The following is a 15,492-nucleotide window of genomic DNA, read 5'->3' as shown; positions in this document are numbered from 1 at the left end:
TTGCCATTCGGAACCAGATTATTTAAAATCAAAAAACAAAAAAGATTTCGTTAGTATATTAATGTATCCTCAGGTTGACGGAGAGAATTCTCCGAAATATTAAGTTAAAACAAAATGGCGGCTATTTAAAGTTGAAATCCTGATTTTTCCTGCAAAAATTACGCGAAAAAATCAGGATTTCAACTTTAAATAGCCGCCATTTTGTTTTAACTTAATATTTCGGAAAATTCTCTCCGTCAACCTGAGGATACATTAATATACTAACGAAATCTTTTTTGTTTTTTGATTTTAGGTAATCTGGTTCCGTAATAGCACTGCTCACCGCGAAAGCAAATTTTTAAAAATGCTTCTTGGATGTCGCATTTTATTTTATGATAAACGTAAATATTTTTCTACGAAAAAATTACCAAATGTTCTTTAAACGTTGCTCTTTTAAACGCAAAAAGTTCTGTGAAAATATACGCTTTCGCTTCTTCAAAAAAAATTCACAAATATTCGCCTCTTTTCGACCGCCTGACTAGGCATAACCCCTTAAGTTACTCTAACAACCCAGCGCTTCAGACATTCAGGGAAACTTGCATACTCGCCTGTGACAGTTGTTGTTGAAGTTGCTGTAGCTGGAGAGAGTGACTAGAGATCCACAGCCAATGCCGAGCGAATAAAAGACTTGAGAAGCAGCGTCTGCCCAGACAGTAGCGCTTCCCAACGTTGACCATGTCGGCGTGATGAACCACAGAGAGCCATCAGCAGCACCGTCCAGCGTGACACCTACGACGTATCATTTAATCGATTAATAGTGTTATCAGATACAGTAGTTCTTTTTTTTTTAAACAGTGCGTTAGCATTAAGACCTATTTCATGATCGCAAGGTTCAGATGTGGGAACGAGGAACGGGGAAGCAAGTACTGGAAGGAAGAAAAAGAGACAGTATGCAGATTACGTAATGGGGCTAGAGAGACTCTGGGTCACATGTTACAAGACTGTAAGGAGCTGAAAAGAGAAAATGCAACGATCAGAGGAATACTAACGGGAGATGCAGAAGCAGCGGAGTGGGTGCGTATGGTTCTGAAAAAAAGGAGAAGAAAAGAAGACCAAGATGAAGGAAGAAGTCAAAACGAAAGCACAACATGCAGTTAACAGTCGCAGAAACACTTACACACTTAACACATGCAACCCCATTTTGAGGCCGAAAGGCAAAGAATAAACCTATTTACTACTACATTAAGACCTACTTGTATTTGGAATAAAAATTTAATATAAAAATTATGTAAATATTCTGTGCGAGGAAGCCCTCGCTTTATAATTGATTACACTACTCGTTCAGTTCGATGATTACTTGTGGTTTGATAATATTAATACAGACAGGTTAAGTTATTTGTACGTGCACAGTATATGTAATTAATTATATTATGTTATTTAACGTGTCAACGAAGGCAGTTGCCCCTCCCTGGCTTGAGAAATAATCACTTATTTTTTAATTTAAAATAATCGTTATTAAGGTCATACTAAAAAAGTGAATATTTTTAATTTTTTAATTAAACTGGCGCTACAAAATGCCACCGCGTGATAAAAAAAGGTCTGCGGACGCCCTTGCTACTGGTTACGAAAGGTATTACATTATTTACATCGTGAGAAGCTTTTTTAAATAAATAAGTTCAGAACAGCCTCGTGATTTCTTTCTGTCACGTTTGTCCGAAAAACTAATTTTCCACCCATACGCAGGTAACAGTGCCATTTCCAAATGATAAAGCTCGGAAGTTTAATTTCGCCACGGAAATTTGAGGAACTCACGAATTAGAAGAAATAGGTAAAGATGAAAGAAGATCTACGAAACAATCGAACTCCTCCAAAAATCGCTTTTGTTCCCAAAAAATTAAAAAAAAAAAGGTGCGTCCGAGAATGAGAATCCTGTCAACTCGACTCGCGCCCTAATGCACGAACTCGAGGGTACGTGCCTTAAACTCGATGCAATAATGCACTCGATCGGAGAGCGATCTTTCTACTGTCTCAAAGGCTTCGCATAGAATAGGACGATGCGCTTGGATAATCCTGATTTTCAGAGCGCTCGCTTCACTGGCCGCCTATTGATGAACTTCATTTTTCAAGTGACCCCACAGAAAGAGACCTGGAGATCGTGGAATCGATACTCTCGATGGGGGTGGGAAACCACTATTCCATCCAATCCAACGGCCGAGTAATATAATACTCAGTGTCGCCTAAAGTTTCAGGATCATCTCAGAATTATTCTGCATATTAAACAGGGCGCTCACGGGCTCGGTGTACAGTCTACGCACGCGTGCAATTTTCAACAAACTAAATAACTATTAAAAGTTCTCCGTCCGAAAACCAATTTCTAGTGAACCTGCTAAGTTACAATCTATTTCTGTTAATTCCTTTCTGTTAATCGGTCAATTGATCAAATCGTTCGTAATTTATAAAAATTCGGCCGAGACGATGGTACAACCAGGCATCGAGTGATTCCTCACCCTCGAGAGTAAGTGAAACGAGCGGAATAAAATTTTGTATAGCAACAAAATCAAGTTTGAAAAATTGCTAAGTACCTACACGCGCACTTGATTAGAAATTAGCAGAATTTATGAGTAAATACAGTTCAACTGTGTGTGAAAGGAATACTCGTGTACAAATATGTAAGTTAAAATTGGGGAAAAATTTCTTTCAAATAAGGCCTTCTTTATGAGAAAATTCGTTTAATTGCAGACTCGATTTTTATTAGAGACCATCCGTATAGCTTTTAATACACGGGTACCCGTGCACTATTTCACGTGTATTTAAATACTATGTCACGTGTAATTAACTACGGGAGAATGGGCAATGGCCACTTAAGCAATAAGTGTAATAAAACCGAATGATGTTTTTCAATTTTACGGATTATCGTCGCGTCTAAGAAGAAACTCGCTTGTTACCAGCAATGCCTTAATTTTTTGTATCAAAATAGGTAATCGATTAAATAAATCCTGTTAATTTTATAATTGTGTTACTAATTACAATCTGAAAATTTGTAAAACCATACTTTCCGCGTATTATTCTAGTAAATATATTTAAGTACATTAATTCTTTTATGAATTTCGCAATCCCTCAGAGTTCTGGGATATCTACAGATATTAAAAATCAGACGAATCAAAATACGGATACGTTAATATACGTGTATTTATAAATACACGTGTATCTAAATTCACGTGTATTTAAATACACGTGAAATAGGGATCTCTAATTTTCATTCACGTGCACACGTAAACTTTGGATCTTCTGCGATGAGTGGTGTAGAAATTTTCTGTCATACGTTACGCGTAGCCTGGGTATGTACCGCTGTACGGTTAAGTCAGAGGAGCCTTCGATAGAATTATACGGTTCAGCTCGGGCTTTCTTGACGGGATACGCGATATAAGGCGCCATAAATACGCGGAAATGATCTAGTGCGGACACGTAGTGATTTTCGTCGGTGTATGCGTATGATATTACGTCCACGGGGCAAAACTACCCGGCAGCGCATTTCAAACTTGTCTACAACTCGAATTAATTGTGTTTTGGCATAAATAATGGGTGGCAACATTGCGCAACAAATTCAGCTGCACGAATCATAATAGATACTAGCCGGGAGCATATTATGAATGATTTATATTCTCATGCATTATTTAGTCGCTAGTACGTAGATGCCGTAACGTTTCGCATTTTCACGCGACAAATGATGAAAGGTATCAATTTTTAATTAACGTCGATTCAATGCCGCCTCGTTTTATTGCTCGTGGATGTTATTTCGATGCCAATTTACTGACGATTATATACGGGGGTCTTGCTAGATGCATATGGTAATTAAGAAATAAACATTTTATGAGTTGAGGTTACGAGTTCTAACATTTTTTAATAAGTGATGTATTTGGAGAGTTCAGAAATTATGAGACAGGTTGATACGTGAAAATTCCTCGTGCCAGAAGAAATTAAAAAGTCATTTATTGTGTTGGAATTAGAGGCTTTATGTTCCGGACATAAGCAATTAAGATTTATTGTACTTTTATATATTTATGATTGCCCTATAATTTTTGGGCACTCTGTATACATGAAACACTTACTCGTTTATTGCAGAATTTTGAGAATATGTAAGATGGTGATCAATAATAGTAACTTTTAATCGTACCTGCATAGAGATACGAGGCGTGAAGTAGTATGAGAAGTTTCTAGTCAGACGTAAGTATTTCAGGGAAAGGATACCCAACAATAGTTGTAACAGCGTTTCTTTACGTTTCTCTACAGTGAAGGTAGATTACAAAAGAGTTCTAAACACACATGTCGATCTACTAGATTCTAAAACCTTAAATCTTGAAAATGAAAAAATGATGAGACAGGTATTCGTCCTTCCCCAAATGCAAAAGTTTCATAAGTACATTGATTATCCCATAATTTTGAGATTATATCAAACCACAAATTCTACATACTCTGTAGTATAAGTTTGTTTGAACATATGCCCAATTTTTCTGTCAAATCTCTTCGAAATCAATATTAAATTCAAGCAATACAAAATTCATTCTCAGTAGGTATTCTTTCATATTTTGCGCAATAAAGACAACGTTTTATTGAGTAATTGGAAGGTGGAAGGATTGAAGGTCTATCAGAATCAACGGTCAATTGAATATTATAAAAACGTATTGAAGATTAAACGATTAATTGAATTTTATAAATTTGGAGGTTGTGTAGATTTATTTGATATTTAATTTAACTAAAAATATTTTATGTCAATAATTGGGTGAATGGGAATCCGTTTCTAATAGATCTTCCAATATATTTACAGACTTACTTGAACAGTAGCCATTATTTCACCATCCGTGTCGTGTACCTGGCATAATTGCAGACAGCAGAGTTTCGATCGCGTCGATGAAGAATTTTCTATTACACGTGAAACGTTTCTCCAGCCTCTTACCTCGTATAAGCAACGCTGTGAGCATGATGTAAGGGAAAAGGGCGGTGAAGTAGACGACCTTCCCGATGGACTGGACACCACGTATCAGGCACAGGAAACAGATTATCCAGGCGAGGGTGAGGCATCCTAACAATTCCCACCTTATGCCTCCGAAATGTTCCCACGTGGCTCCGCGCAGACCCAGGACGTAGTCGCTGGATTCGATCAACGATAATATCCGATCACGATTACATGTTTTACCTTTCTTCGCGATTTTCTTGCTTATCGTCTGGCGCGTGGATGCAACGAAAGCCAGCTTCCGTCATCCGATTAGCGTGCACCGTCGAAGCGAACGACAACGGAACGATCGTCCCGAAGAATTTTAAAAAAACACAGGTACACGTTTCATTGCGATAAGTAACTGCACTTTTAGCAGAAATTTTATTGGAATCTATACTTAGAAAATCTAAAGATCTTGAAATATTTGGAATATTTAATTTTTCTTTTACTGTTATATATCTTGTTTTTCTGTTTTGGAATTTGATTTTTTTGTTTTGGATCAGTGGAACAACCGGAATCGTGTGTACCATGAGGAGACTTTTTTTGCACACGCTTTACGAGATATCTCCATTAATTATTATTATATATGGCTGAAATTTGTTTACAACTAACAAGGGGAGGACACTATGTGGTAGACACCGATTTTGATGAGCCTTGGCACGATGGATCTATGTCGAAAATAATCCGAGCGTTTCAGCCAATAGGCTTTAATAATAGAGATATTTACATGGAAATTATTAAAAATTTCATAGTGGCCGTGGGGTTTTAGTGGGTAAAAATCCCACACTACCCTGGCGCCCGCGGAATATTCCCTTCCGGAGGCGTCGGGGTGCCTTTTGAAGATGTCTCCACGTTAAAAAGAAACTTTATAAATTTCTTTATAAATTATTATTTTCTATAATTTTTTTTTTAACTTGGGGAAATTTTCAAAAGGCACCCCGACTCCTTCAGAGAGGAATTCCCGGGGGCGCCAGAGTAGTAAAGGATTTTTACCTATTAAAACCCCGCGGTCACTATGAAATTTTTAATAATATCCATGTAAATATCTCTATTATTAAAACCCATAGGCAGAAACGCTCGGACACCTATTTACTTATTTTCAACATAAATCCATCGCGCCAAGGCTCATAAAAATCGGTGTCTACCACATAATGTCCTCCCCTTGTAAGTAAAATAGTAATAAATACGTGTATAAATAATGCTCATCGGTGAAACCTGCGTAGTTTTTAGTGCATCGTCCCTAAAAAAAGGCAAAAAATGTCTCTTCCAGACGAAACTACCCCCTTGACCTCGGCAATGTGCCGAACACGACAATGCACGCGCGAAGGTTTCCGAAAAATCATTGTTCGCCGTTGCGTCGGATTCGACGCTGTCACCCACTGATGCACCTACTTGAAATACTCCTCCGAGGACAGCACCCTCGTGTACAGATGCCGAAGTGGCGTGACCCTGTCGCCGTCGAAGCAGTGCGTGACGTTCCCACCGCCGTAGTAGCCGAAACTCTCGCAGACCAGCCCCGCGGGCAAGCAGGTCCTGTTGTAAAATATCCTGCCGGGATCGTCCTTTTGACACTCGATCTGCTGGAGGCCGCTGTAACAATCTGTCCCGCGTGAACGTTGCATTACAGCCCCGCGACGTGTATCCGATATCGTTACCTTGGCTACGCGGTAATTAGGACGAGACATCAAAGCCCGCGGCCGCTGATTGAAACGAAATAGCCGCCGTTTACGGAATACGATGCGTCGTAGAGAATCGACGGCTCGGCATTACGCGCGATAAGCGCGGGCGTACCCACGCGTCTACAGCCACGCAGGTACTTTGTTACGATCGTCGAGAGACAGGACTAATTACGCCGGCGCTTTGTTCCTCTCTCTCTGCGCCCCCCGCCGCGCGTTTAATTTAGAGATACTTCGTCGTAACACAATTTCCAGCCGGGGAGGCATCGCCTGCGCGCCCGTTCTAATGGCAATATGTTAGGAGACGCGGCAATAACCCATTGAAGAAGCTACTTCGTTCGTCAGCGAGAGAAAGGTTACCGGAGCTTGCGGAATATTGCGGAAGACCTGGTTCCCATCAGAGTTTCGCGCGCTGCCAGCGAAATTGGAGTTGTCGTTGGATTGGCAGCAAATGGATTGCGAGTTTAGATAAATAAACCGTGCTTGGGGGATATTTAGGGGATCGTGGAAGGGGATTGAGGGGTGGCTCGCATAATACACGCTTGGCGGGGGTTGCTGAATGTTTGAAAGGAAGGATGGAAGCAACGAAGAGTGGGGGAGACCGGGGCTAGTTTGTACTGTTGCGCCGGGGCATTTCGTCGCCGACCACCCCGACGCAAAGGAGTAGAATAATTAGACGGGCGCACACACGACACAATTATATTTCCGGTGCACAGGGCAACAGCAATAGATTACAATGTTACAAGCCCAACCCGTAGGGGAAGGTGGGGTAAAATGGAACGCTTAACTTTGGAGGGTGGTAACTTAAAATCGGGAGGAGGAAAAGACACGAGACTTCGACAGGAGTCTTCAGCGGACCTTAGACTATAAGAAAATCAAAGTCGTTGTTGAGAAAAATCTTTGGCAACGACGGTAAATTAAATTTAACGGAGGTATTGAAATGTTCGCCTCCCTCAAATGGTGGGGTAAGACGGAACACCCACTCGAAGACCGTGTAAACGTACAAAATCTTTATTTTTATCATTTAAAATGTATTCGTTTATGTTAAAATCTGTAAATATATGTTTTAGGTATAACTGTTGCAAATAAAATATAACAAAAATATATATTGTACATATTGGAAAAAATATTTTACTAGATAACATGAAAATTACGGAAAATAATCAAGTATAAATATAATATCGTAAAAGAAGGATAGATTAATACAGTTTGTTTATTATTTTATGAACAAAAATCACATACAAATGTATCATCTTCCTTTGGTGCAGGCCTCGTGGGCCCACCCTTTACATGCAGTCATTTAGTAAACATTTAATATTTACACTTCAGTGCGAGGTAAAGAACTTTTTATATACGTGAAAATGTAGCGTAAGGACTATAGAATCCAACGATGTACTTGCCGTTATTAATTTTCCAAATCCAAGTACCGAAAAGTGGTCGAAAGTCCAACGCAATATTGAAACGTCGATACCGGAAATTTTTCCAACTCTCTTAATGGAAAAATAACGCGTGCAGGGGTCTATGGTCTATCACAAAATGCTACGAGGACCCTTTGGTTCCATGTCACGCGATAGCAACTCATTCGCAGCTCTTATCTAACAGAAACATTGGTGTTCCGTTTTACCCCACTTTCCCCTACGTTCAGGACCTTCTTCTTGTCGGCCTCCCGATCGTCCTCTTGAACGAGGCCGACCTTCTATCTTCAGCTACGAGCACCAGCGGGCTATGCACGGGCCCGGTGCTCGCAACAGTACGTTATTCAGTTTTCAATTTTTTTTAATTTTTGCTTGAATTAATTAGTTAGTAACAAATATGCTAAAATATACTTTGGTCCTTCCCCTTTAATATACAGTAAACGAAAACTTGGGGAAATGCATAGAAAACGAATGAAAAAATGTTATTTGGACGATGGCAGAATTTACCCCACTAAGGGGCAAGTCAATCAATGTTATACGATACCGATGACTAACTGAATTAAATTATCCGTGTGCTGAATTAATGCAGCAGCTAATGGCCGCAGGAATAATGAAGAAATAATGAGAGAAGCATGTTGTATTAGTAACTACTCTCGCGTTCTTATGACACTGTCTTTAGATTCGTTCGACGTCTGTTTTACGCACTTGAAAGCGAGCACAACTTTCAGAACAGCTCCTAATTTCAGATAACAACTGTTTTTTATTACTTCGCGTTACGATCTGCCGTTGGGGCGACCAATAAGTTTTCGAGCGGCTTCAAACTTTTATGACGTCTACAAAACTTGATAAATTGTTGTGTAATTGAAAGCCAACCCTCTTCGAGCTTAAACTACATATTGTGAAATTTATGGTGGCTTGTTCACCTTATGAAAAATATATCTGTCTACACCTCGACTATCGAAAAATCACAACGGATTCTTTAAAAATGTCAACTGCTACAATTCAGCTCAAATTTGGTTGGAGCTTTCCATTTTTTCGAAAAGAAATAAAATTAATAGAATAATTATTTTAACACGTCTCCGCCGCAATTATAATAAACAACAATTACAAGCAACTAAACGAAGCGTTGCAACAGAAAGGAGGCAGAAATATTACCCTACGTAATTTCTACATATTCTTCAAAGTAACACGATTCAATTTTTAAAGAAACGAACCACCCGCCCTTCGATCGTTTAAAACAGCTCCACTAGCACTTACAATTTTACAGCGACGATAAACTGCGTATGTTGTGCGATAAAGCGTTGCGTTCGATAACAAGATGGACGTACTAGCAAGAAAATTCATCAAACGTATTCACAAGGGATCTTCGGTAACCCGAAAATACCGATCTTTTTTTCAGCTTTGAGAGTTCGTAGCGAACCTCAATGGAAGTATCGGGCAATTTTTTTCTGCTACTTTTTGGATCTTCAGGGTGAGAACGCCCTTTGAAGATTAATGGTTGCTGGCCTACTTTCCTGTGCATTTTGGAAACTGTGTAGATATAAAAAGAATTGTTAGAACGAAAATTTAGTGGATGTTATCCTGTATGAAACTGTGTAACAAAATTGTTTAAAATTTGTAAGGGAACGCTTCTTATTTAAACTACAAGCTAGAGCAAAAAAACATTAAATTTTCATTGCAACAATTCCTTTATATCTGTTACAGGTTTCGAGATACGTATATAGGAAAATAGGAAAGCACAGACTAATCTTTGGGAATTTATTCAAAGCAAACTACTTAATGAATTTTTTTTAAACTTTCAGGGCTTTCTATTGGCTATTTCAGTTGCATGAATATCTTTTTTGAAATTTATCTTTAGCAGATTTATAAGCTGTACGGGACCAGTAACTCAGCGCTGCAAAAAAATTCCGCGGGAATGGTTTACAGTTTTCCGACGAAACGGTTCTTCTGGCATCAAAAAACCAACAAGTTTTAGAAACTACGCTCGGATAGCTATGGTACGACGGGTTCGATTTTGAAAATTTTGAAAAATAACAAAATAGCGAACATCTGAAAAAAAATTGTGAAATTCGGTTCTAGTAAATTCTAGTAAATTAACCTCTTTCGCTGAAAAAGAAATAGAAGAAACGACCAATCAAAAAAATCTCCCGCCGTGCAATAGCTATCCGCATATAGTTTCTAAAACATTTTGGTTTTCTTATTTTAGAAGCACCATTCCGTCAGAAAACATTGAACCAGATTTTTCGCAGCGCAATGTTACTAATCCTGTATAGCTTGTAAATCTGCTGCAAATAAATTTCAAAAAAACATTTCGTGTAACTTAAGTATCCAAGAAAAACTCCTGAAAGTTTCAAAAAGATTCAATAAGTAGTTTGCTTTTAATAAATTTCCAAAGATACCTTTAATTTCCTGGCAATTACCCTGTTGTTCCCCCTTAAGAGGAGTTCTCACCCTGAAGAACCAAAAAGTAACAGAATACAAACAGTAGCAGAATTAAAGTAGGTTTTTTCTAATAAATAATAAATAATAATAAGCTCCTACTAACATTCCCTACAAAGCTGCAAAATTTAAGAAAGAAAATTAGAATTTTCGGGTTACCGAAGTTCCCTTGTCAGTGAAGAAATACGAATTATATTATCCGCCAGGCAAACTGGCATTTAATTCTGTACTCACTGTTCGTGTTGAAGTGGTTGTCGCAGTATGCCCAGCTGAGTTTCGGCATGAAGGAAACGAAGATGTAGAAGAGAGTCCAGGCGACGATCACCATGTAGTAGATCATCACGAAGAAGATGACGACGAGGGTGCAATAGCCGACGCCTTGAAGCGCCGGCGCCATTCGCGCGAACGCCTCGTTCGGTCCGAGGCCGGAATACTGGCCGATCACGAGCTCCAGAAAGAATATTGGTAGTCCCATCGTGATCAACATTAGGATAAACGGTAGTAGGAAGGCGCCTAGGAGCAAAGGTAACGACAAAATGTCATACAACCCCGCATACGTGACCTGTATTTAGGGCCACTTGCTTCGCCAGCCGGCGTTCCAACGGCCCGCCCAGCAAGTTGGATACTGAATTTTGAATTGCTTCTGTCTGGAGATAAAATCATCTGAAGATTGTTAATGTTAATTGGCACTGGTCTTTTTTTATTCCTTTCCACACGGGGGATGTTTAAGTTGCAGTTTATTGTACGATATTGGTTCAAGGTACATGGAAGAGATCAGCTGTGGAGAGGGTGGAGGGTAAATAGCTAGAGGATAAGTCAGAGTTGGGCGTTAACTAAATAAAAAATTACTTATATAATGGGTCGGATTAAAGTTACTTTAACTTTCGATTATTCGACGAATAAAGTTTACTTTTTTATTCGATAATTTTTTTATTGTTATTTTGTTCTGGTTACTAACGAGGGAAGATCTCGAAGTTGGAAATTCAAAAAATTCTGAAACTTTGTGAATATGTAGGGAATTTCCTGCTAATTACAACGCAAGTTTTGTTTGCTGCCCAAATTCACTCTAAGGGGGTGTAATTGACCACTGAAAATTCGATTATTTTCCGATTTTGTGTTATAACTCGCGAACTTTAAAATAAATTTTTCACCAAATGATAGATCTAATTAAAAGATGTAACTTTTGTCTTGAAATTTTTCTTCTATTTCTAACAGTTCGCGAGTTATAACAGAAAATTGGAAAATAGTCGAATTTTCAGGGGTTAATATCACCCCCTTTGACGGAATTTGGGCAGCAAACAAAAATTCCGTTGTAATCAGGAGGAAATCCCCTACATATTCAGAAAGTTTTGGAATTTTTGGAATTTTCGGATTCGGGATCATCCCTTGTAAGTTAACCCGAGTTAACTTTATTTAACACATGACAAATCATTTTTTTAACTTTCAGTCGTTATTCGAAATTTTTAATTAAATACAAATTTTGCCCATCCCTAAATTCGGGGCAGTTGCCCGACTTAACACAAAATGACTATTTAAACTAATACTGATATTAATTATTCCATCAGAATAATAATATATTTCAATCTTATCTCACTGTCAGCATATTACACCCGCCTATTTTGGCGAAAGCAAGCATTAAAAATATTAAGAATTTTTTTTGTATTCTCAAAACACGTGTTAATAAAAAAAAAAGAACTTCAAATTAGTTAACACATTCTTTTAGTGACAAAGAAAAGTTTCAAATAACGGTATGTACCTAGTTTTGTTAGGGTGTTCCAGTGAAAAGACCCCTCGACAGCGAAAATCACGGTGTAACTTGAAAACCATACTTTCGAAATGCTCTGTTTTTCTCAAAACTATATTTCTCAAGACGGCGAACATCGTAACTCGAGAACGGGTCGATATTTTTTGTAGAAATTTGAACTGAACCTACAAGACACTTTTCTCCTGACGTCATAAAATTTATCAGTCCCAATAAATTGTACCACAATAAAAACGCCACGTCGTTCCATTTAAATCCAAAGTTACAGACTAAGAAAATCGGACGATGGCTTTCGCCGCACCTTCTATTTGTTCCACTGTGCGAATAAGAATCCGAAAGCAAACAATGACTAGTGACTCTTTGCTGTGCCTCGAAAACCCTTGAAACCAAACGTAAGCCTAGTAATCGTTCTACGTGCGCGGTATAAAAAATAATACCCTAATTAAAGGATTATACAAAGAATGGCAATTATTGATAGCATTACTTTCGTTCTATCATCCAAGCGTCGATGGTATCTGACAGAATTTCCTGTTATTTACCTCAAAGATTACCAGCCTCTCAACCGCTTATTCGTCAGAAATTATCATAAGTGCCGCGGCCACGCACCCCCCTCCCAGTGACAGCTGCCTGAAATCGCTCCGCTACCACGAAGAAAAAGGGACCGCGAATATTGGAAACCGTGGGGGCGAGTATGCTTTAGAATCGGCAGCGAATGGAAATGTTCTCTATCTCGATCAATGGCCCGTCAATAATCGTCCGCGATGAACCACGACGGGTGAATGTACACGATGGATCAGCGCCCGGCTTTCCCCGGCACTATCAGCCGGCATTAATTGAAATTTATCAGACCCCTGTGTCTGATTAACGCGATGAAATACGACCGTTACGGTGGGACGCGGCTAAAATGCCCGCGCTCTTTTCGTTCCCGATCTTTCATTAAAAGCCGGCCAGTGGAACAATGAAGAGCGGCCGCGTAAATAGAAGGGTATAAAAACGAGGAAAGGGGAAGCTGAAATAGAATAATTAAAAGCCAAGCGTTCCCTTTCCCCCTCGCCCAACTCACTCTCTCTCATCCTCTCTTTCTCTCTACTCTCCCTCTCTTTCTCTTTCGACGTTTCGCAAATAAACCCGGGGGTGGGGCGAGCGGGCCGTATCAACAGGCATAACCGCGCACGGAACCAGGGGAAGATTTATTAAATTTGCCAAACGCTCGGTCACAAGCTGCCAAACTACGCTTAATTATTCGAATTAGCCGTTTCGTCACGTCGACCACGCGCGCGTGCACGCAGCCGTCGCGCACCCATGCTCGCCGGTGCGTGCACATCCCTCTCGGTGCTCTCTGTTTTTTTTACCCCCGTTTCCATGAAAACGCCCCGGCACGAGGATAAATCATTCCGCGTAATCCACTAGTTCGTTTGCCGGCTCCGTGGCTGTCTGTTTAGCGAGCATGGGGACCAGACGTTTTTTCCCGCGGCGGGCACACAGCGCGCGGGCGCGCGTCGATGCATACGTACCGCCGCCGTTGCGATACACGAGGTAAGGGAAACGCCAGACGTTCCCAATGCCGACGGCATACCCGATGCAGGATAGGATAAACTCGACAGGGCTGGCCCAGCTACCCCGCTGCGGATCCTGCGACAGCTCCACCAAGGCGCCGCCGACCCCCAGAGAAACCCTCTTCGCCTGCCAATAGCAACGCACGCGTCATACTTAGGCGACGCGCGGAGCCGCGGGGCCCGCTGGCGCAGTGGGGCCCCGCGGAACACGGAAGACGGGAAGGAGGGGGGCGTCCAGCAAGGCGGAACGCAATGCGAACTTAAATGGGGGTTTCGGACGAAAATAAAAGAATACGCACAGTGTGGTAATGATTGATATTTTCTTAGTAAAAATTGGGCTAAGTTCGCTGAAATTTTAGAGCACGAAATATTTTTTTTTTAAAGTTATGTTAAGATATATTATAATGGAATTAGAAGAGGCGATATAATGATTGATATTTTTTTAGTAAAAATTGGGCTAAGTTCGCTGAAATTTTAGAGCACGAAATATTTTTTTTTTAAAAGTTATGTTAAGATATATTATAATGGAATTAGAAGAGGCGATATAATGATTGATATTTTCTTAGTAAAAATTGGGCTAAGTTCGCTGAAATTTTAGAGCAGGATATATTTTTTTTTTAAAAGTTATGTTAAGATATATTATAATGGAATTAGAAGAGGCGATATAATGATTGATATTTTCTTAGTAAAAATTGGGCTAAGTTCGCTGAAATTTTAGACCACGAAATATTTTTTTTTTTAAAGTTATGTTAAGATATATTATAATGGAATTAGAAGAGGCGATATAATGATTGATATTTTTTTAGTAAAAATTGGGCTAAGTTCGCTGAAATTTTAGAGCACGAAATATTTTTTTTAAAGAAGTTATGTTAAGATATATTATAATGGAATTAGAAGAGGCGATATAATGATTGATATTTTCTTAGTAAAAATTGGGCTAAGTTCGCTGAAATTTTAGAGCGCGAAATATTTTTTTTTTAAAAGTTACGTTAAGATATATTATAATGGAATTAGAAGAGGCGATATTAATATTAACAAAGCAGTAAAAAACAGATTTTATAAATGTATATACGAAACAAATATATAATACATAGTTTTATTGATTTTATCTTCGATTAAATCGCGATTACGAATCGATTTTCCTATCGAAAAGATAAATAACATTCAGTGTAGCAGTCTGTAGCAGACGACAAATATATGGCAATGTGATACGGTGGATTCTTGATACAAAACTATAACAATTACAGGGTGGTTCGAACCGCTTTTTCTTAAGGGGTCATGTACGTTTCTCAAAATATCGAAAAATAACTGTTTACCTTATCATTTCATCGATGTCGTACCACCGTGTCAATTTGACACCGAGGGACAGATTCAGTTCGTGAAATGAGGAACGGATAAGGGTTAAAAAAAAGATTTTTTTTAAATTGGAAGTGAAACACCGAATAATGCACGAGGACGCTAATTTATCAGTTTTTAGGTAATAACAAACCAATATTAGGTGTTATATTTTATATTCCTATTCCTTACTTAGCGAATAATGGTTATGTAACAGTTACGTCTTGGTTACCACGTTCTTTCTCTTCGGTACTTTTCTTTCCCTACGTTTCTAACTCTCACTTTTCTAAATTCTCTTGCTGTTTACAACTTCCTTCCTATTCTTTGTTCAGCTCGT

The 15,492-nt window shown here is 39.1% G+C and overlaps 1 protein-coding gene across 1 annotated transcript in view; it reads right to left on the bottom strand.

Annotated features, from left to right (window-relative positions):
• Nucleotides 1-15,492, bottom strand: part of LOC143373792 (sodium- and chloride-dependent glycine transporter 1) — a 37,923-nt gene that overhangs the window by 18,226 nt on the left and 4,205 nt on the right. The window contains exons 2-6 of the mRNA XM_076821343.1: nt 13,779-13,947; nt 10,737-11,015; nt 6,365-6,572; nt 4,934-5,127; nt 588-768 (exon numbers count right to left, since the gene is read on the bottom strand). Of these exons, the coding sequence (XP_076677458.1) occupies nt 588-768; nt 4,934-5,127; nt 6,365-6,572; nt 10,737-11,015; nt 13,779-13,947 (1,031 nt within the window). The remainder of the gene's footprint in view (nt 1-587; nt 769-4,933; nt 5,128-6,364; nt 6,573-10,736; nt 11,016-13,778; nt 13,948-15,492) is intronic.

Source organism: Andrena cerasifolii, chromosome 10 (genome assembly GCF_050908995.1).
Source record: "Andrena cerasifolii isolate SP2316 chromosome 10, iyAndCera1_principal, whole genome shotgun sequence".
NCBI classification, from domain to species: domain Eukaryota; kingdom Metazoa; phylum Arthropoda; class Insecta; order Hymenoptera; family Andrenidae; genus Andrena; species Andrena cerasifolii.
This window is presented reverse-complemented; position numbering and strand designations above follow the sequence as displayed.